Below are 23,342 nucleotides of genomic sequence, written 5' to 3' on the forward strand. Positions count from 1 at the left end.
ATGCCGCTGTGACATACTAATAAGGTTAAAGAGCCTTCTAATATTATTAGTAGAGTGACGCTCTTTAATAAAGCCTGTTTGGTCGCTATGAATGATTGTCGGGATTACTGTTTCTAATCTAGATGTAAAAGCCTTAGTGATAATTTTAATATCAGTGTTAATTAGTGAAATCGGACGGTAACTTGATGGAAGGGTGGGGTCTTTTTCTGGCTTTAATAAAAGTTTAATTGCTGCTGTATTCATGTGTGGGCGTATGTGACCATTAGTTTTAATTTCTGTTACTACTCTTAAGAATAGTGGAGCAAGCATTGACCAGAAGTGCTTTAGAAATATAGCCGGATAACCATCCGGGCCGGGTGCTTTGCCATTTGGCATACTATCTAGAGCACTGTACAACTCGTTTATAGTAAGTGGTGCATCTAACATATCTTTATATTCAGTAGTTACCTGAGGTATACTTAAGCTACTGAGGAATGCCTCAATATGCTCTGGGTTAGGTTTATTAGTTTCTGAGTATAAGTTGTGATAATAATTATAAAAAATTTGATTAATTTCTTCTGGTGATTGTGTACATTCACCAGTTGTACCTTTAATAGCCGTTATAAGCGATTTTTCCCGATTACGTTGAAGTTGGTTTGCAAGAAATTTACCTGATTTGTTATTATATTCAAAGTTGTTGTATCTCAATTGTTGTATTATAAACTCTGTCTTTTTAGTTAACATATCGTCTAACTGTATTTTTGTATTTTGTAAGTCAGTCCATATTTGGTTATTTGGGTTTATTGCGTACTCATCCGTCAGTTGTTTAATTTTATCTTCCAAGTCTTTTTCTAATTTTTGATCCTGTTTCTTTTTATAAGATGAATATGATATAATTTTACCTCTAATTACTGCTTTCCCGGTTTCCCAGAGAAGAGCTGGAGATAGGTCTGGAGAGTCATTTATTTCCAAAAATTCCGCCCATTCTTTTCTTATAATTTTGTCAAATTCTGCGTCGTTTAGTAGTGAGATGTTAAAACGCCATGTAGGTGGTGGTTTAAAGGTATAATCAACTTGTAGGGAAAGGGAGACTGGTGCATGGTCGCTAATAATAATAGGATGTATTTTTGTAACGGTTTTATCAGCAATAGAATTATTTGTAAGAAAAAAATCAATTCTTGAAAAGGACCGGTGCACAGCGGAAAAGAAGGTAAATTCCTTCTTATTTGGGTTTTTAAGTCTCCAGCTGTCGACGAGGCCAAAGTCATCCATATATTCCCCTATTACTTTTGTGGATTGTGATCGCCTTATACATGTTGTTTTATTAGAACGATCTATTAATGGATTTAAGGTTGTGTTAAAGTCTCCTCCAATAATAATAGTAGAGTTCGCTGCTAATTCAAACAGTTTAGAGAAAAATTCATGGAAAAAAGCCGGATCATCATTATTAGGGGCATATAAATTACCGAATGTATATATTTTATTAAATATAGTCACCTGAATAATAATGTATCGGCCCTCTGGGTCTGTTATTGTATTATTTAGAGTAAAGAGTAAATTCTTATGTATGAGTATACAGACTCCCCTTTGTCTACTGTTATAAGGGGCAGAGTACGCTTGGCTAAAATTTTTATCAATAAGTAATTTTTCTTCAGATTTTTGTAGGTGGGTTTCTTGTAGGAGGCAAATATCTGCTTTTAATTTTAAGAGATGGTCTAAAGTTTTTATTCTTTTTGCCTGTGAGCGAGCGCCACAAACATTCCAGGAAACCAGAACTAATTTATGCATACAAATAATATAAACACAGTCCTATGTATATATCTGTATAGGCCATTTGCCACCACTGGCATGTTATAGGATAGAATCAAAGTGGTTAGGTGATTTATATAGTTTGTATAAAATATGAGGTAACGTATAAGGCAACATGTAAGGTAATGTGTAAGGTAACGTGTAAGGTAACGTGTAAGGTAACGTGTAAGGTAACGTGTAAGGTAACGTGTAAGGTAACGTGTAAGGTAACGTGTAAGTAAATAAAACAGTGCAAAAACGAGTAGGGCGGTGAAAGTGAGGGAAATTAACAGGGGATTAAACATAACAATACACCAGTAACCCCAGCGAGATTTTTTTTATTTTATTTTTTATAAATATACTTTAGATATAGTTGTGTATTAATATTATATTTATAATATAGCCTAAACATAATAAGTATTCATGTTTTTGGTTTTATAACCACATATACAGTATATGTATACACCTAGTAATCAAACTAAGTTTAGTTCCACCAATGCTAATTAGAACAGCCAGGGAGTGGAATTGGGGTTCCGGAATAGTTGGCCATCGATATATAACTTATCAACGGCTATCGTAGTCCGCTTACCCTCCTGCCTATTTTGTTTCATTATAGGAAACAGTACCTTTCGCCGCTCATTGATCTCTCTCGGGAATTGATCATTCATTCCAAATGAGGTCCCTTTAAGCTCCCGTCCTTTACTTTTAACAAATAATTTCTGTTTAAAATGCTCAAACTTTGCAATAATAGGACGGGGTTTGTTGCCTCTACGGGCTCCAAGCCGATGTACCCGGTCAAAAGAGATGTTATTTACCGTCTCCTGAGGAATTTTTAATGAATTCGTCATAATTTTTTTTATCTCAACCTCTGGGTTATCAGAGGTATTCTCAGATATACCTGAGAATATTAAATTCTCCCGCATACTACGGGATTGTACATCTAAAACTGTTTCTTTTAGCGTTTTATTTTCTTTTTTCATAGTTTCCAGCTCGGCTGAAACAGTCGTGAGTGTAGAATGTAACTCGGCATTTTCCTGTTTAAGGACACTTACCTGCTGACTGATAAATTCCATACTTACTTTTAATTCTTTGACGTCCTCGAGGATGAGGCCGAGGACGTCAAGTTTTTTATTTATGGACTCCAGCACACTGACCGAAACGTCCGTAGTGGTGGTGGTTAGGTCGTCCGTGTCCGTCGCTGAATCGTTTTTCCTCTTCTTCGAAGAGGGTTTCTTTGATGGTTTCTCGACGGCAGGATCCTCCATCGCGCAGCTGTAAAAATATCCGTCGATGAAACGTTCAAGGTCCTCCACGTTGGGTGGTATTTCAGATCTGCCGGATGAAAAAGAGAGAAGAGAAAATGCAAGATATATGATGGTTAAATTTGGATTAGTTTAGTATAATAGAGCTAGTTCTATCTTAGCAGCAGGACGCCGCCATGTTAGGGTTTCTGGTCTCGCTGTAGGTCTCGCGATAGTCACAGCATCTCGTGAGCGACTTCCTCTCTCTGAGCGACTCTTCTTTGACATGTATTGTTGACATGTATTTTGAAGTATATGGCATAGTAATCAGAGACTCCTCATGTTCTGCCCTTGTACAAAAATACAATACAGTACAAAAAAAAAACGTACACTCCTCTATATATTTGCGCTTTGCTCGAGCTTCCCGAGCTCTTGTGATTCCCATAGTAGGCCTGACAGGTTTATAACAGCTAGCTAGCAGCAACTTCCAGTTGCATACACTATTTACTGGTGCAGACTACCACTATGCTCAAATTATTACGACAAATTTTGGCAGCAGAAATAGTGGCAAACCATTGGCATTATTGGTTGCATTTTTGAAGTCCTCACCATCGCATTACAGTACTCTGTTAAAACTGAATGTTGGTTGTTGTCATCTCACAGGGCGGCCATTTTGCCACTCGCTGACAACTGAAAATGACAAATAACCAGAGGTGGCAAATTCAGGTCCAGAAAGTAAAAACCCTGCCACTGCCACAGTTTGGCTTTAGCCCCTGGTGCTAGCTAGCACAAGGCGGTTTTGCGAGACTTCCCGTCACTTTCATGAATGAACTCGGCTGCTGTGTGGTGTGTTGATTGTGAAGTGCGGCTACACACCACACACGGTACATTCAAAACTGTTCTTCTCGTGATTTTTTCTCTTCACGTGTGGAGTTTCTCAGAGTTTGGAAGTCAGCCGACAGTTTTCAAATCTTGCCGTGTGAACCAGGCTTAAGGCGCGACGTGACCTATGTAATTTAAAGGGATTTACCATACCTATATTATATAAATATATAATTATGCAAACAAAAAAATACATTGAAGTGATTTCTTTTTCATATTATTGAAGTTAATAGCGGGTTTTTAAAATGAATGAATTATTTAGTTAACCGCTAGGTGGCGCAAATAACGAACACTGCCCCTTGATTTTTGGTTAAGAGGTCACAGCAGAAGGTCCGTGTAACAATATTATACATATCAGAGCAAGAAATCTTTAGGCTTTGTGACAAATTTCAGTGCCATGGACAGCTTTCCATTTTAACTGAGAGTACTGGCATTGAATGAGTTTTAATGATTTACAGCTCAAGATGGAAAATTCCTTTCAAAATAAAAATCAATCAAATGTTTCAATGCCAAAACAAGGCCGCAATTGAATTTTAGTAATACAATACCAGTCCTTAAAAATCACAGAAATACTCTGCATTGGTTATTGATCACCAGCGATGCATTGCAGCCGTTTTGGACAAAACAATCAGCTGTCAACATTTTCATTATTTAATAGTAAGCCAAAGTATAGGACCAAATTCTTTTAAAAATACATCTAGAGAGGACTGTCAGAAATGGTGTCCAAATGCTGTTTGGCCGAGAGTAATTGCAGGCGAACATCACTGAGACGGGCCAAAGACATATTACATTATAAAGACATTATAAATGGAGCTGGACGCGGTGACCCTCTAGAATGGAAAATTAACTTGTACTTGCCAGATTGTTTGAGGAGAGCGCGGACTAAAACTCATATCTGCACTCACCAAAGTGTGTTTGCATAGTTTTCATTTCACGCCAGCCTTGCAAAGAAAGGAACATGCGCTGCGACTTACATCAGCCATTCTGCGTCAGTGGCTCTCTTGTCTGAGCCTGCGGTAAATCATTCATGAGATTTTTTTTTGGTGGGGGGGGGGCAAATTCCCCTGTCACTTGTCGTCGTACATCAGTCTCATTTCCCAGCGAGTAAGTCTTCTCTTTTTAACAGTGTCTGATTTCATACGAGACAAACCTCAGATTACTATATCACACTGGTGTGGAGTATTTTGAGCATAAAAAAAAAACTTGTCCTAGAATCACAGTGAGAGTGGTTTCTTAATTGCACAGAAAAACGCCACAAACTTGCACATGATTTCCACTGCAAGCAAGGGCAGCATTGATTGAATGTAAATGATATTATCCTCTGTATTTAGGGCATATTAGGATTGTTTTAATTGCCAGACAAATTCATGTGATCTCTTTATTACCGTTTTGATATTAGCTGGCGAGATGCCCGGGATTCATCTGCAAGCTAAATTTTGTGAGTCACAAATAGCAGCCATAAATACTTTGCATAGGTACAAGTGCACTGCAGCGTGAAATGGCAACTGTGTGAATGCTGAGAGATGCTGTCTCTGAACTGGATACAAAAGATGGAATACATTTAGACAAGAACCCTTATTAGATTTAATGGGGAAAGAAATGTGTTTGCTAGCTTTATAGCACAAGAGAGCCATTTGGTAACTTTGTAGGGCAAGGTACTGAATTTGGTCAAGGATTCAGTAAGAGCACGTGTGTCAAACTCAAGGCCTGGGTGCCAGATCTGGCCCGCCACATGATTTTGAGTGGCCCACGAAAGGAATTAGAATCTGAATAAATAATTTGATGATGTTGCAAGCATTTTTTTGTTAGCAAACCCCTTTTTACAGTGACAATTATCCTTAACTTCTGATTTGAAAATGAGTTATCCATCAATTTGTTGTGTACATACAATAATATGATGAGGCAATTAAACACATGCAGCTTCACAGTCCTAACAGCCCTCTAAGGGAAAGAGTACAAATGAGTGTGACACTGGTTCATTGGGTAAGGAAACATTTGGTGACTTCATTGAGAATGGAACCAAACAAATTTGGTGAGTCAATAGGGTTAAAAACCATATTGGGTAACTCTACAGTATAAAGAACCTTTTTTTTTTTGGAGGAAGGTGGGGGGTTGGGTGGGGGGGGGGGGGGTGGGTTATCGGTAAGGAACCGCATTTGAAAATTTTATATAATAGGGTCGGAAGCTTTATTTTGGTAATTTTGTCAGGCAAAGGACCACATAGTACATTTTGTAGAGTACATTTTACTCTAAAAAAGAGTCTATTTGGTCCCACTCTCAACAGAGTAAAATTTACACTTGGAAGAGAGTCAAATATTCAGAGTAAATTTTATTCAAATATTTTTAGTGTGTACAAGATAATTTGCCTATCTATGAAAAAAATCTAGTAAAGATTTTTCACTCAGAAATTCTAAATACATTTTGCAAGGAGAGATTTTGACTAAATGTTGCTAGTTATTTAAAAAAATAATAATAATTAAAGTCACTCAAGGGCTTAGGAACAAACCCACAACTTCAGGTTGGGAGACAGCCAATCTACTTCCTGAGCAATGCCGCCCCTACTGTGTGTTAGTATATCGCTCATGTCAGCTGGAATCTTTGTACCTTCAAGAGCAATAATAATAACAATTTTTGCTCTCCTTTTGGATATTAGCAAACCGTAGAAGTGGCATATCTCAGATGGTAGAGTGGCCGTTTCCCAAGCTAAAGTTTGTTCGTGAGTTTGTTCCTCAACCCTAATTTATACACATATATATATATATATATATATATATATATATATATATATATATATATATATATATATATATATATATATATATATATATATATATATATATATATATAAACTAGTAAACCAGTAAAATGTACTAAAAATTCCTTCTAAAATTCACTTCGAATTTCTGAGTGAAAAATGTTTTACTAGGTTTTTTGTCATGGGATAGGCCAATTCTCTCGTTCACAGTAAAAATACTTTGAGTTAAATTTACTCTGAGTAATTAAAATGTGTAAATTTGACTCTGTTCAGAGTGGGACCAAATAAACTTTTTAGAATAAAATGTACTCTTCTACTATACAAAATGTATTGTGCATATTTAGTAACTTTATAGACGAAACAAATAGTGACTTTAGAGGACACTGAAACTTTTTTTTTGTAAACATGGGTAAGGAACCACATTTAGCAATTTTATATAGTAAGGAAGGGAGCTCTATTTTTTGGTTACTTTGTCAGTCTAGGATTCATATTTGGCAACGTTAAAGGGCCATGAACCAAAAATTGTAACATGAGCAAGGAATTGTAATTAGTAATCTTATAGGGACCGTATTTGGTGACTTTTACTTTTGGTCTAATTATACACGTCGCTACCACTTACATTTATTTGAAAAATCTTAATTTTAATGTGATGCTTATAATGTAGTTAATCCCCCTTTTCTCTTGCTTAATTTCCTTCTCTTTACTGAATGTACCTTGAATATTTTCATTTTTTGACCCCGCCTTGTCTCCTCCTGCCGTCTCCAGTATTACTGCTGTAAGAAGGAGGAATCCGAGTCGGAGGAGGAGGAGCCGGACTTCGCCGTCACATCACGCCTGCCGCCGGTCCACTCCAACCACAACATTGTGGCGGCCACGGCCGCCGCCTCCTCCATTCCCAATGGCCCCGCCCTCTTCCCCACTCCGCCGCTGGCCCGCAAACTGACGCGCTCGCAGACCTTCTGTCCGTCGTGCACCCACTACGAGCTGCCATTCTACCTGCAGCCGCCCGCTGCCCCGCCGGTCCACCACCAAGCCGACGGCCTGAGGAACGGCGGCGAGCGGGTCAGCTACCGCAGCATGCCGCCGCCGCCCCCACAGCAGCCAGACATGGAACTGCCCGTGCCCGTCAACATTTCCAACTACCGTAAGCCGCACTTGGCCCGCTCGATCACCATGAGGGACATGTTTACTCGCAGCTGTAGCATCAGCACTGATGTTTAGCCGGGCCTCCAGGCTGTACTTGAAGATGGCTGCGTTCATTGTCTTCATTGTGATCCCTATAGTCCAACTTGGTATCATCTGATGTGGTCTGCTTTGGACACTCAAGTGGCTCTCAGGACTGACTTTGCTACGTTCGGGTCGAGGAACGAACTCACACCCGGAACACGACACTGACTTTGCAACTTTAGCTGTTGAAGTATTCCGTTTGTTATATAACTTCTTGGCTTGATAACACTTTTGTAAAAGATTACAAAATGTAATTTATATAGTCAGGCCCCTCTTCTCCGGGATGACATCACGGTCAGGGATTTTCTCTCTGCCATAGCTGCTACAAAACGAAAGCAAAATATGATTAGGATCTTGTGTTTCCCTGCCATGGAAGTATCTGTCTGCTCCTCCATGCACAGATTATGGAGATTATGGAACCTAATTCAGCGCCTGTAGGACGGGGGTGCCTTGTTTTTTGCAGATAGATTTAACTTTGGCTGTGATGTCGAAATGACATAAAGGGCTCGCAGAAGATAGAAATCCTCTATTTATTTTCCCCAGAATATTTTCAGTGTGCTTCGTAGATAGATGTCCACAGCAGTAGTGTGAATCTGTCAGTTATATGCTCACATGATTGTGAATATATAACTATCTTGTTAATCCTTCAACACGTTCTCGCAAGAATTTAGTAGGAAATGGTACAAAAACCTGCACGAAAAAAAAATCATTCATTCAAAGGTGTATTGCTAAATGTATTTTGACATAAAAATGATCATTTTGCCACAGTTTCGCAGTTGCTATAGTAAGCTAATAAAATGTCTACATTTTGTAGCTCTTTCGTAGGACATGGAACCAGATTTGGGGACTACATAGGGCAAGGAACTATATTTGGTGACTGCATAGAGTAAGAAAACATTATTTGGTAAAGTGTCAGGGTTTGGAAACATATTTGGTAATTATATAGGAAAAGGGTCTATTTGGTGACATTCTGACCAGGAACCTTATTTTAAGACTAAATAAGACAAGGAACCATATTTGGTAACTTTGTGAAAGTATGAAACCATATTTGGTAACCTCACACAGAAATTATCTTTATTGGCGGCATTAAAGTGTAAAGAACCATACTTGATCCGTTTGTAGGGCAAATAACCTTATTTGACAGCTTTTTAGAGTAAGAAACCATATTTGGTAACGTTATAGAAAAAAAGGAGTCATCTGTGACTTTTTGGAAACTATGTTTGGTAATTCAAAAGGCAATGAACCCTATTTGGTGAGTCTGGAGGGTATGGAACCGTATTTGGTAACTTCAACAGATGAAGGAACCATATTTGCTACCCTTCTTGGAAAATGAACCATATTTAGTAACTCCATAGGGCAAAGAACCATATATGGATGCACAAAATCATATTCACAAACTTTATTGTGCAAGGAACCACATTTGGTTACATTACAGTGCACGGAATCCCATTTACTAACTTTATAGGGAGTAGAACTAAGTGCAATAACCCATATTTGCTAACAAGAGGCAAACAAACCTTGTTTACTAACTTTATAGGCAATGACTCCATCATGAAAATAGGCAGTATATTGCACACACCTTTAAAACAAATGTCAGCAAAGTACAGAGTAGTATTTATTTATTCAACCTAAAAAGTAATCAAGAAGAAAAAAAAGGACAGCTCATGAACAAAAAGCATTTATATTACATTTTTACTGATCATGTTTAATTAGTTAGAAAATGTTACTGAAGGCAAAAGGCTTTCCTTTTGTATGAAATCCTACTAAATTCTCATGGGAACGTAGCCATGTATTTATTTATTTATTTATTTTTTATATCACCCATGTGCTAATCTGCAGCAATAATGCTGAATATGTATTATTTAAAGGATGGCAGCATGAACTGGTTTCTGTCATAACACAATTATGGATTATTATGGACTCCATTCACCTTTTCTTTTTGCTGAAGCTTCGTAGGACTCTTCCAGCCTTTCTTCTTTCTGTTGTCTTTGATTTGTTGATCCACGCTGAAGATTAATCGAGCTTTGAAGGCACTTCTCTAAATATTTAACAGACCATTTTCTCTCCGCTCCTAAAACGAGTCAGACCAAGGGGTGTTCCTACTCCAATGATCATCCTTGCTGGAGGGCTGCCGCTCGGACTGAGAAGCAGCGGCTTTTGAATTTTGCTGGTCTTAATGAATGGAATTAATTACGGCTTGATTACAGGAGGAAGTGAAAGCAAACATGACTACACTGGACACCCTTCCCTCATTTATTTTTCCAAAGGATCAAAACATGGAGTGATTGATGTGCTTTCCTGCAAACACACACACAATGCTATGCTTTCCTTGTTGATGAAGCGACGAGACGGTTGCACAGGGAACCTGGTGCCATAACGAAGGAGACAAACTCTATTCTTGTTAGTATTATCCCCATTATTACAGATATGTATTAAAATGCAGTGTTGCTTTGACGTCAGAAGTATTTAAATGACTCTTCATGAACCAGCTGTTTTGTTTTCCAAAAGTACAAGACGCGTTTATGTCCTTGTTTTTAATGGATAACTGGCAAACAGACACTATGTTGATAATAAAATGGTGTTAAAACATATTTGATGTCTTTGCACCCATGATAATTATTACAAAAGTTTTGATTCACTTCACTTTTTCTTTTTTTTTCTTTTTCTTTTTTATCATTCTAAGATTTCTATTTTTCGTAGACTAGCGCCCATGCTGTGTAAAAACAAGAATAATCCCCAATTGTTAAATCAAATTTGGTTGGGCCATGAACACAATTTTTGACAATTTATATAACATTAAATAGAGAGTAAGTGTGAATATAACGGTGTCAGAAAGAGAACATTAGAAAGGTTTTTCATGTCTGAACGTAGCCTGTTGCAAAAATGTCATCACAAAGCGACTATTCATGTCTGTGCCAGAGAGGCTCCTCGCACGCCTCCATCTGTCAGTCTTCTGTGCTATCGCTCATTCATTAGCTCTGACTCACTCGTCTAATAATTTCCTCTCCCGGATCGTTATTCTTTATAGACTGTATATCTATCGTCCGCTCTCCCCTGTGACGCCAGTCACTTCATTGTTGTAATAACTCCCTTTTGTACACTCTAAAAAGAGAATTGTTGAACCAACTCAAGTTTAAAAAGAGAATTATTGACCAACTTAAAAAAAAATCTTCAATCGGTAACACATTGAATTATCCAAAGGGAATATATATATATATATATATATATATATATATATATATATATATATATATATATATATATATATATATATATATATATATATATATATATATATATATATATATATATATATATATATATATATATATATTATTTTATTTTTTTTTTTTTTTTTTTTTTGCTGAACTCAATATTGTTCATTTGGTAATTTTACCGATTTGACATGTCATCATCTTTGCTCTCTTTTTTATTTATTTTTATTTTGTATGTGCGTGAGTATGTGCATGTGCGTGAGAAAGTGTGTGTGCATGTGTGCGTGCGTGTGAGTGTGTACTCATTAGTTCACCTAAAACCTATTAACAATCCCATACCGTTCACCTAAACCGAATACTTCAGAATCCAGCTAGAGTCGTGAGGTTGTCAGGAGACCCGAAGAAGGATCAAAGAAAAGAAAGGAAAGTAAAATCCAGCACCGACCAGACATTACCTACTACCCACCGGGTTACCAACCAGAGTCTTTCACCAACCCCAGAAACATCTCAATTTCAACAAATTAGGGAGACCTCAAAGGACCAAAGGAGAGACTGAGGAAAGGAAGGTAGGATAGATGAAGCAGAGTGAGATCCACAGACATCAGCCTCCACCGATTCAACGACCTGAGGAAGAAGCAGATTGTGTTTGAATTTTGATAGATGCTGGTGTGTGTGGTGGATCTGGCATGCATGAAAATCTCCACCAAAGAGGGGAGCTGTCGACCCCGACCGGCCAGGACAGAGCAAGCACAAAATGACTGATTTTGCAGGGCCTACAGAATATTGTATTCTATTGTTAGGAAAAATAAAAAAAGATTAGAGTCTCTTCTTTCATTAGGAAAAAAAAGTGTATTTCTACAAGTTTCTGTTTTGCAGCAATTAGCATTAGAATATAGCTAAGTTTCATCATTATTCACAAATCTGTTAAAAAAAAAACAGTGGGGGAAGAGCTTTTTTCAACATGACAATGGTTGATCTCTTATACTGTGCTGCCACCTGCTGACCGTTTTTGTAATAACTGCCATTGCTTCAAGCATTCCCTTCAGTTCAGAGGTTGCATCAAAGCCTTCTGTATGCTCTAGCATTTATTTATTTTTTAAAACATTAAAAAAAAACTTATAAACACGTCTTACGGCATGGTAATTAAAATTGAACGTATTTATAGGTTTTTGGGAGCAAATGCCCCACAACCCTTGTGAGTACTAAGCGCTAGACAAAATGGATGGATGGATGGAAGCAAAAGAGTTAAGTTGGTTTAACAATTCTCTTTTTAGAGTGTGCAGGTTGTGGCCATTTCCTCACCTCGCTGTCAGGTTGCTTCATTATCACTCCCTCCCGTGCATCTTGGGTAAAGTTAGCGATCTTCACAAACGGGCATCTTCACCTCAGGGCTGACTGGAGCTGTGTGCAAACTGCAAACGCGCTTCTATCACTTGACTGATGATTTGATCAGAGCTTTGACAGTCTGCACTGGGCTCCCATGGTAACATTTAACTGTCTGCCGTGTCTGCCGTTTGACTTGAAACACAAAACACTCGCCGGATCACTGGTTCCGTTGTTTAAATATCTCACACGGAACAAACAGCTTGTAGCAGACAGCTGTGAAATAAAAACAAAATGCAGTTTGTTTCCTTTGTGAGTACATATGAGGAGCAGATGTGGTCTCGTTATCCAAAAACAGTGGCCAGGAAGCAGAAGAGAACCGTAATCAAACATTAGTATGCAAAAACAGCTGCAGCATGGTGGTAGATCATAACAGTTAGAAATTGTACTTCTTTTTTTTCCTTTTTTTTTTTATATATATATATCGACTGTAAAGTTAATACAGATTTATGTTGGTGACACTTTGACACATTTGTGGATCATGATTCTCTCCACTGTGAGGCAGACATGTTAACCACTAACTCGCCTTACTGACCAATTTGTAATCTAATTGAAATAAATTTACTTCTAATCGAATATCATTTGATCTCTGCACCACATTTCCGCAGTTTATCCCTGCTGACATTGGGCGAGAGGCAGAGTACACTGTGGACTGACCACGGAGTAGCGGTTAGCCTGTGGCTTGTGGAGAGTTTCCTCTGGTGTCCTCATGTTCCGAGAACATGCATGATAGGTTCCTTAAAGATTTTAAATTGCACATAGGTGTTAATATGTGTGTAGTGCACTGCAGTTCACGGGCAACCAGTCCAGCTCCAGCCTACTCCTCCTACCCCTACTCGCACCATTTTTACAAGCAATAACATTCAATGTGAGCTTCTCTTTTCCGCTGACAGCTGTCTCAGCTAGTTGCCTAACCAAAGCCTGCAAACCCCTTTTGAAAACGCTGTTTTGCCCTCGTTTTGCTGAATTAAGGAAGCGCATTATGACAGTTTGTACCGTATGTGTACAGCCATAATCTTAGTACACATTGCTGCTCGTGGGCTCACTCGCATACTTTGTGTTTGTGCTGTACTCGTGTAAATAAGCATTAACCATTAAGATGCAAATTCATCAGCAGTGTAAGCAGAAAGTGAAGTGTTGTGTATTTATGTTTGTGTATATCAGCGTGAGGCCATTCTTTGTTCCCTTCACCATATCATCAGCAGTGGAATTTGGATGCAGCTCAGCAGACTGGCTGGGATACCCATGAATTATTATGAAGATGATAGATACGAAGCTTTCCGACAAACGCTGCTAACCAACGCTGCCTTCACGATCACTGTCTTTTTTCAAATGGGGATTTTGTTCAATTACAAAAAGCTATACACTTTGTTGTCACGCTTGATGGAATTGCAGATGCAACTTAATGGGACAGTATGTAATATAGTGTGCCATCTAGTGGTGAATTGATAATTCATTCATTTAAAAAAATCCACTATTAATTTCAATAATATGCAAAAAATAGATGTTCTACCACATCAATGTACATCAGAGGTGGCAAATCCAGGTTAAGAAAGTAAAAACCCTGGCACAGTTTGGCTTTAGCCCCTGATGCTAGCTAGCTAGCTCACCAGTAGGTAAAAGAGCACCAACGGAGCTAGCTAGATAGCTAGCACCTTGGGCTAAAGCCAAACTGTGGCAGGGTTTCTACTTTCTGGACCTGGATTTGCCACCTCTGATGTATGTGTTTTTAATATAGTCGTAGTAATCTAGTAACTGCTAATTATATAGGTCATGCCGCACCTTACAGAAGGCTGACATTTCACCACCGTCCTTCTGCTACAGATAATCAAAGGTGAAAAACTTTGCAAACGTAGTGAGCCTCTGGTGGTAGTGCAGCTCATGTCGGACCCAACTAGTCGTCCGCCGCTTACAATACACAGCTGGGGCCTCCAGGTGTTCGTCGCTGAATGTCGTTATTCAGGCCCCCGCTGCTTGTCTCCTTCTGCTTTGCTTTCGTTAGCTTTTGCTAGCCTCTCCCGCAGGCTAGCTGCTCCAACTAGTTATTGCTGACCGCTCTTGTTAGCCGCTCCAGCAAGCTCTTGCTAGCCACGCTTGTTCGCCGCTCGGCGCTCACTCCAAGTAATAATTATAGTAATTGGTGGTAGGCTTGCCGAGTAGGCTTTCTCTGAGGGACCGTCGTGTGTGCTTGAAAATTGTTGCATTCTATTAATTAACCACTTGGTGGCACTAAATCCTACACATGTAACTTTAAAATGTTTGATTTTCCTTTTTTTGCTTGCTTGCCCCCCGCCCCCAACCTTTTACATTTTAATTAAATTATGAATTCAATCAATTCAGATACCCCACCCCCCAAAAAAATTTGAGATAGATATAGAGATAAATATTAAATAAAATGACTGGTGTTTGAATGTAATCTGATTTCCTTCCACCATAACTCTCTAATGACATCCATTACAAAAGATGGAAATACATTTTTCAGTTTTTCTCCCTTTAAAAGCAAATAGAAGTGCACGCTATCATATGCATCTTTTCATTAGTTGCTTTGGGGAAAACATCTCTAAACATTTGACACAGGTCTTCTGTAGTGGATCTAATTAGGTTTTGAAATTGAACCTAATGTTTTGTCCAATGAGTGTACACTTGGGCAGGCACGTGCGGGGGTGTATGGGTGTGCTGGGGCACATGCCCTTTTGGCACTGATGTATAAAGTGCCCCTTTGTCCATTTATTTATGTATCTATTTTATATATTTTTATTTTTTTATTTTATTTTTTTTACGGTTTGTGAAAGTAGTTTTGTTACCTTTCAAAACTGAAATTCAGCAACATAATTTACATAAAATCAATTATTATTACGTTATCCTTGGATGACGTGATACGAGACGCGCCCCATTCTGCCAGGTCGCTCGCCACTACACCTGCGGTCGGTAAGTTGTTCGCTCCGTTTGTATTTACGTAGTCTCACTCACAGTAAACAAAAGCCAAGGTCATAGAATGCAGAAAACTCAAGCAAACCCAATGCCTTTATTTGATATATCTTGTAGCCATGATCACAGAGCATGCTGCTTTAAGAGCTCGTTTTGGGGGGTTTGCGGTGTGGTCAGAGTAAGGTCCTAATAAGAAACAGGTAGAAGTGTGTTCATAAATTAGGGGGACAATGAAGAACCCCCCCACCCCAAAAAAAAAAAAAACAATCACAGTGTTTTATCAAAAACAAACAATGTAGCTTGCTGAGATGTGGCAGTTACAGTAATACAGAAATGTTAACATCTACACCTCCAGGAAAATAACAAAAGGCATTTTTGCTCTTACCTGAATCAAGATTAATGTAAAGTAAGACATTTTTTATGCTACTTGCACTACAGGAAAATCCTAATTGTGTTATTTAACCCTGTAGAACCCACGGGGTCAAATTTGGCCCCTATAAATTCTGCTACTCAAATAACAAAGACCTTCTTTCTTTTTTTTTTTACAAATTTAACTTCAAAAGTCCAGAGTGCCACTTCTGACCCCTGCATGGGGTCATCTAGTGGATGAATATTGCACTTACATGAGCCAGAGTGGTGGTGACAAGATGGCTGGCAACTTGCAAATTTTGTTGAGCTGGAAATCAATCCAAACAAAACCATCTTCTCAGCAAATCATCATATGGTAAAATTGTGGGTTTTTTTGTTAATCTATTTCATATCATGTTGCAGAATGCCTAGGAGTATGTTTTATATATATATTTTGATAAATTAGCAACTCTGAGCTAGTTTTAAAAAAAAGGTTAAAATTGAAAAAACATATATTTTGGTGTTCAGTGAACTTATAGCAGTCATTTAATGTATAATTCATAATTTTCCAAAGAAGAAAAGGGTTCTTGGGTTCTCCAGGGTTAAAATATAAATTTCATGTACATTTTACATAATCGTTTTTATTCATGTAAATGTGTTGTTCATAAATGATTCTTCATACACAAATGTCAAAATGTTTTTATGGGCTATTGGCATTGCATACAAACAACAGTTTCATTATGTGTGATTTATTGTTTAGCCATTATTTCAATTAAGAATTTTACAATTGATACACCCCCCCTCCCCCCCCCCCCCACACACACATAAACACATCTACATAGACACCCTCTAATAATTTACTGAGTTATTAATCTACTTTAAGCACACACACCCAACCCTCCACACACGGCGGCTCGTGGTGACATGATTTCGAACCCCCAAGTTGTAGTAGATAGTAGGGGTGTGAATTGCGTAGTGCCTGGCGATTCAATGCCGATTAATCCCAATTTGAATCTATAAATTGATTATTTCTATTTTTTTCTTTTACTCAAATTTAGAAATACTAATCTCTTAACAACTTGTACATGTACAATGTAAGATTTGTATGAAAAATTATTAATTTATCTGAAACTTCAGGCTTATAAACCACTGTATTTAACAGGTTGCAGTCTGTTTCATGTTTGAACAATAAAATATCAAGTCTTAATGTTCCATTAATATAACATTCTTCCATGCTTAAAGTGTGAAGCCTAACCCAAAGTAAGACATTTTCTAGAATATTTCTATTAAAAAGTGATGTTTAAAAATCGATTCGGCCGCATATCGAATCGATTCGAGAATTGCGCACTGTAATATTGCAATATATTGCCGAATTGATTTTTTTTTAACACCCCTAGTGGATAGTGAAGGCACGTTATCATGTGCCCCCTTTTTTTTTTTTTTTGCTTTGAGCACCTGCCCCTCTAAAGGTCACTGCATGTCCCTGTACTTGGGCAACAGCTGCTGCATACATATTTGTTGGGAATGTTGTGGAGCAAAACTCACATTTAATCTCAGTGCTGCGCTATCAACTGGCGGATGAAATCTCAGTCGTCCATCTCTCACACACAACGCCATGCATGAACCATTAGCAACTGGTGTGTGTGATCTTTCTAAAAGGAGAAAAAGGCCATGTCTCCTGTCTGAATTTTTTATCCCCACCCTCTCTGTCTTTGTACAAACTGATAAATAAGCAATGAATCCTGAGGACATAAAACTGAATGGACTTGATTTTATGTCCTCCATTGCCAGAAGCGGCACATTTTCTCCCTCTTTCTTTCTTGCTCTGTGAAGCCATTCCTCTTTATGTGTTTTAAAAGCTAAATCTTTCACCATGTTCCTCTTCCTCCACTTACTCGGTGAACCGTGGTGATTGTGAACATCTCCAGCCTTCCAATGTGTGTTGGAAAAGTCTTAGCTCCTGCGTGCGCGTGTGTCTTGCACACGGCACTTGACCTTTTGCTTTGTTAATCCACCAGTCCAGTGATTTAGAGCACCGGGGGCGGTGAATCAGTCTCAGAGGCAGCCTTGGAGCATGAGATCTCTAGAGAGGCCTCGGTATAGATTAACACATGAATATATGTCAAAGTGTCACTCTCCGATTATACAACATGCTTCTTCTTGGAGACAGGACTGAAGAGGGCACAGGGAGAAGGCCTGAAGCGGCAGGATGAATTTAATTGATCATTTGTTGCCATCTGGTGGTTGCATTCAAAATAACCCTTTAAATCACAACTGTATGTTAGTGGCCAGTCATTTAATGTTTGTGTTAATTTTCTAAACAAGTCTGCTTGCGTCTTTTATATATTCAATTAAGCAATATCGTATTTCATTTCATTAAAGTTTCGCTTTTGTCGGTCGCCGTAGTTTCCAGTCACCAAAGCCCCGCCTTTTAAAATTTAACAACCAATTGCATTTTAGTATGACCACAACCCGCCAGGCGCGGACTTCCTGTTTCTGTCTGCAGTTCGGTGGCCGCTGCTACTACAAACACAGACTTCCGTAATTTCAGTGCAAATATGAATTCTGAGGAAGCGTCTGAAGATATCGGGGAACAAAATACGTCAGCTAGCCCAATTTCGACACCAGAAGGGAATGACCTAAAAAGAACACCGTTGAAAAGGTCCATTTTATTGACGTGCTTAATGTACTGCCCGGTAAAAGTTGGACCGTCGTTGTCATCAACCATATAACATTTCAAAGTGCCTTTTTTTTTTTTCAAACGCAGTGGGTTTTTTGTTTTGTTTTGCCGTGACTGGCAACTCGCGTTATATTGCCGTGAATCACTTGAGAACTGCAACCACAAAGTCTGCGCTCGCCTCGGAGGTGCGAGGTCACGAGTTCAAATACCGCGCTTTACATGTTTATTTTCTTACTATGTTTACAATTTCTTGCAGCCAATCGGGAGTTGTAAGCGAGCCGTTTTGTGTCACGTGTTAATTGAAAAATTAAACTGTTATTCTGAGAGTTAGGGTTTCAGTGACAAAACAAAATGAACACTTCGTGAAAAGAGACAGAAATGGAGTGAACCGAAAATGGATGGATGATTGCACTCATTATTCTATCAAGACAATTACTTGTCGATTATTTTTCATGGTATTTTGATCAGCAGCCATAAACATGCCCACTGTAAAAAAACAAAAACATTGTCCTTGTAAACATGCCCACTGTAAAAAAACAAAAACATTGTCCTTGTAGAACTCCTTTCTCAAAGTTGAAGAAAGTACACTCCAACTTCAAATCACCGGTAAGTACCCACCTCAAATCCAAACACATTCCTCAAATATGAATGATGTAAATTTTTTGCATCACAGGGTCAAGTAATCAAGCCTTCTAAAGTGAGTCCTGAAGAAGAGGTGGAGGAGCTGGAAACGAGGAGAATGCAGCTGGATGCCGAGATTGCACAGCTGGAGTTGGAGTGAGTACAGCTGCTTTTACTCCTTCAAAATGGAGTGAGCATGTAATGCAGGCGGCTTATTTCAGTATTTATTTCGGCGAGTGATAGAAAACAATACCATGAAATTAATTTTCCATCTTCATTCTGGATCAAATAAAGTTGTGTTTTCCCAGAGGGTACAAAGTGGAGGAGCTGGACTGTCACATTGATATGCTGCATGAGTACAACGACATCAAGGACATTGGACAGTCTCTCCTGGGCAGAATAGGTATGAAAAATGATCATATACACACCACAGATCAATACTTTGATTGATGGCTGTACCTGTAGGTATACAATTAAAAAAAATGATATTGTTTTTAGTACTGAAGTGTTTATCCGATTTTGTAAAGTGTCTGGAAATTATTGGATTACACACAAAAAAAAAAATCTATATGCAGTACAGTGCGCTAATTATTCAAATTTACGTAACAGAGTGATTCCACTATTTGATTCCAAACTGAGGGGCGAGTTGACCTCCGGCTACATTAAAAACAAACACTACTCTGGATTTGGGAACATTTGGGACTGCTGTTTAGACTGGAGTCATGATTAAACAGCCATCTTTTGTAAATGTCATTTTCAAAAAGGCTCATGTTAATAATAGTGACGCCGCAATCTGCATGAATAATGTGAACATAAATTAAAAAGAGTCTTCAGTATGGACAAAAGTTTTGGGACACAAGGCTATTCATTGCACTTACAAGAAGTGAAATGAGAAAATATGTGTAGAATGAAAGGCTATTCTTCCTCAATCTGCGCCAAAGGTGAGCAGTGTTGATATCTGGAATCTTATCAGTTTCTGCGAAAAAGACAGAAGCATCTACTTGCTGGGCCTTCTGTTACATCGCCCGTGCTGCATATTTGCCAAACTCGAGGGCAGTGCAGTGCTGATTATAAAGAACTGCGACATGGAAAAATGTGCAAAAAACACGGTTCTGCCATTTATTAAAATTGGTTTAGATTGCAGTTCTGCAGTTAGCCAGTAGAGGCCACCAAATTGTTGTTTTTATCCAGAGAATTCAAATACGGTATATAAACTCTTGAATATTACAAAGGTGCTTTTACTTCACCTAACACAGCACATCAAATAGCTCTTTTATAGTGTACAGTAAATGAAAAGATGTTTCAAATAGTGTAATATAAACTATTCACTGAATGTCTGTGTGTGTTTTTAAGGCATAGGCATAGATGAGTCATCTGAACTCAAAGTTTTAATCAGATGATTGTGTGGTGCAATGTTTAGAAATGACAAGCTTCAAACGACTGCTCGAAAATGCGGACGTTTGTCTAATTCAAGCCTTCCTAACTGTTAGGAAAGTTGGGATGAATCACAGCTGGGGGGAAGGGGGACTTTTTACCCACTTTTTCGCACACACTCGACAAGGTGACATCTCCACTTGAGTTCTATTTTCATTTTCACACATTTACACTTTTCTTTTTAAAGCTGGCTTCATCCACAAGTACACTGTAGTCACGTCAATAATAATTCCTTTGTAAATAGAGGTAGCATAATTTCCCCTCCAGCACAATGGCCGTCATTTACAACACTTTGGCACAATCACTATCTCTGTCCATCATTTACACACGAGTACAGTCTAAAGCAAACACACAGAAACTTCCTCTCTTCTGACCTCGCTCATTCATTTTAAACACACGCTTTCACAAAGAGCCCACGCTTGGACGCTTGGCTTTGGCGCGCTACACGCCGTCATTCTGTGGGCGGACATGGGTGGGCAGCGTTTAGCGAGAGAATGGTGATGTGAGGAGATGCTCTGCAGTACTCGCCGGAGACAACTGTCACTTTGTCTCTCGCCGTATTCATCTGTCAGCCACGGCATTGTACATCTCTAGAGGTGCCTTTTTTTTTTTTAAACCACAAACGCATGGATGTAGATAGGGATGTTTGATACCATTTTTTCTGACTCATACTAGTATGAGTACCAATACCATTAGTGCTTTTGATAAATGCCAAAAGGCACCCCCCCCCCCTTACATTTTCTATTTTTCTGATTTCTAGTTTTTGATTGTAATGTGGCCACAAAAGGGCCGTCACCAGTACCGGTACTTTGAAATAAGGCCTGGTATCGGCTTGATATGATACCTAGTATTGGTACTTGCCCATCCCTAGATGTAGATGATGAGACCGAACACAGGTTAAAAACCACCGTGGTAGTAAATTACTCATATCTACAACGGAATTGTCATTATCTCTAACTCTAGTTTGAGATAGCTACAATTTGATTCTGAGTAGTTATGATTCCAGATACCTGCAACTTCAGTTCGCCAATTAACTTATTCACTCCCAGGCATTTTCACTGAAGCAATGCCCTTCACTCCCGGCTGTTTTACTAGATTTTGACTGATTTTGCAAGGCCCACAGAATATTCTGTTCTATTACTATAAAAACATGGATCAGCAGCAATTAGCATTAGAATATTGCTAAGTTTCATCATTATTCACAAATGTATTTAGAATTGTGAGTAAATTAGCTTTTTTTCAACATGGCCCTGGTTGATCTCTTTTGATCTGCCACCACCTGCTGGCCGTTTGCGTAACAACTACCATTTTTTCAACCGTTTTTTGCAGTTAAGAGGCTGCATCAAAGCCTTCTGTAAGCGCTAGCTTAAAAAAAAAAAAACATAATGTATAAATACGTCTTTGGGAAACTTAAAACATTTACAATAAAACATATTTATACGTTTTTGGGAGCAAATGAGTTAAAAGTTGATTTGAGATATAACAAAATCGACGTGTACTGTTTGTATATTAGATATAAATCATATGCGCACATTAAGTAGAATGTAGTCAAAGTAATTATTTATAGTACAGTATAAAACAAAATTATGTAAGTAAAGCATCTTCATTTGCTTTCAACTATGAAAACAAAATGGCGCGTGGACAAGTTTTCAGTAGCCTTGCCTATAGTCATTTAAAGCCATCGGGTTGTCAAACACACCAGACGTCAGCCTGGTCAGTGTTTTGTAGTTTGTTTTAAGAAGAGGGAAGAGGTTGTGGGGGCGCTATGAGTCATAGGCTGGTTTAACTCCTGCTTTTCTGTGTCTTGCAGCTGCTCTACGCGGGACCACCACACGAGACCTCTACAGCCTCTTTGGTGTGGAACTGGAGGATTGACAGTAAAAATACCGTTTTGAAAAGTGGATCACACTGTTAGCTTTAATTTGTTTAGATAATGATCTCATGAGAACATTTTTTTATAATTTATTAAAATACATAATATTATTTAAAATGTGTTACATCATTGTATGGTATGGGTTTTACTCTGACCAGCCAATGGTTTCGATTGACAACATCTGACAATTCAGCCACTTTAGTTCTAGTTCATTCCCAGCATCGATAAAGCTGTGCAGACTGAACAGCCCCGTGGCAAAAAAAGTTTCTTCAGTAAATTCAATCACCAATTGAGCCCGGCCGGCTTGCCTGACATGTTGACTATAGACAGAGTTGGGTGTGTCCTTATCTGTCTTGAAACACAGTTTCTATGTTCTCTAGTGGAGCAGCACTGGCATTTTTGTGCAATGTTTTGTAATGCCAGAATTTCCAGAAACAAAAAATATTGTTTGGTCTACTTTCAAGGATAAAGCAGCTCTTAAGTTCTTATCTTGATCTGTAGAATCGCATATCAGATCCTAGCAGATAATCACATATTAAGCTTTAAAGTTTATCTCTTTAGACTTTGTTATTGTTGAAAACACCAACAGCAACTATTGATAAGGTGCTCCAAGAATATCTGCTGACAGTAATGGATATGCGTGCATTCTAGGCCACAGGAGGAGTGTATGCAAAGAAAATATAGCCTGTTTGTAAATAATTCTAAAATCAATCTGATTTATTTAGGTGTCAATTTTGACCTTTTTTTTTGTGTCATTGCTCTTTCTGCAGTTAACCGATTCACTTATGGAAGCAACTCGTGGTAGTTAGGATCTGACATACACAACACATGCAGTTTTGGAATTGCAAGATCAATTCCTTTGTTTTTGTTGTATAATGTAGTAACAACATTTGGGTTTCAGATCAAAAGAATGAATGAGATAAAATTTCAGAATTGTGGCTTTATTTCATGGTATTTACATCTAGATGTGTTAACTCATGACAGAGCA

General features: G+C 38.4%; 2 protein-coding genes across 2 annotated transcripts in view; both read left to right on the forward strand.

Annotated features, from left to right (window-relative positions):
- Positions 1-10,463, forward strand: part of LOC147162033 (protein FAM163B-like) — a 30,962-nt gene extending 20,499 nt beyond the window's left edge. The window contains exon 3 of the mRNA XM_086097745.1: positions 7,411-10,463. Coding sequence (XP_085953871.1) covers positions 7,411-7,866 — 456 coding nt within the window. The 3' untranslated portion in view covers positions 7,867-10,463. The remainder of the gene's footprint in view (positions 1-7,410) is intronic.
- A 7,771-nt stretch (positions 10,464-18,234) lies between these two features.
- swi5 (SWI5 homologous recombination repair protein) lies at positions 18,235-22,364 on the forward strand. The gene is made up of 5 exons (XM_086097164.1): positions 18,235-18,408; positions 18,984-19,032; positions 19,100-19,203; positions 19,356-19,450; positions 22,292-22,364. Exons 1-5 carry the CDS (start codon positions 18,305-18,307, stop codon positions 22,354-22,356), a joined length of 417 nt encoding a protein of 138 aa, XP_085953290.1. The 5' UTR covers positions 18,235-18,304; the 3' UTR covers positions 22,357-22,364.
- The last annotated feature ends 978 nt before the right edge of the window (positions 22,365-23,342 follow it).

The sequence above is a fragment of the Leptonotus elevatus genome, chromosome 15, assembly GCF_054856555.1.
Source record: "Leptonotus elevatus isolate MCC_2025b chromosome 15, RoL_Lele_1.0, whole genome shotgun sequence".
NCBI classification, from domain to species: Eukaryota; Metazoa; Chordata; class Actinopteri; order Syngnathiformes; family Syngnathidae; genus Leptonotus; species Leptonotus elevatus.

What these genes read in the sequence shown, in the direction of transcription:
- swi5 (XM_086097164.1), top strand. Translation starts at nt 18,305, where the DNA reads ATGAATTCTGAGGAAGCGTCTGAAGATATCGGGGAACAAAATACGTCA. An exon ending in ACTCCAACTTCAAATCACCG is followed by an intron (nt 19,033 to 19,099) that starts GTAAGTACCCAC and finishes TTTGCATCACAG; the next exon opens with GGTCAAGTAATCAAGCCTTC. An exon ending in GTCTCTCCTGGGCAGAATAG is followed by an intron (nt 19,451 to 22,291) that starts GTATGAAAAATG and finishes TGTGTCTTGCAG; the next exon opens with CTGCTCTACGCGGGACCACC.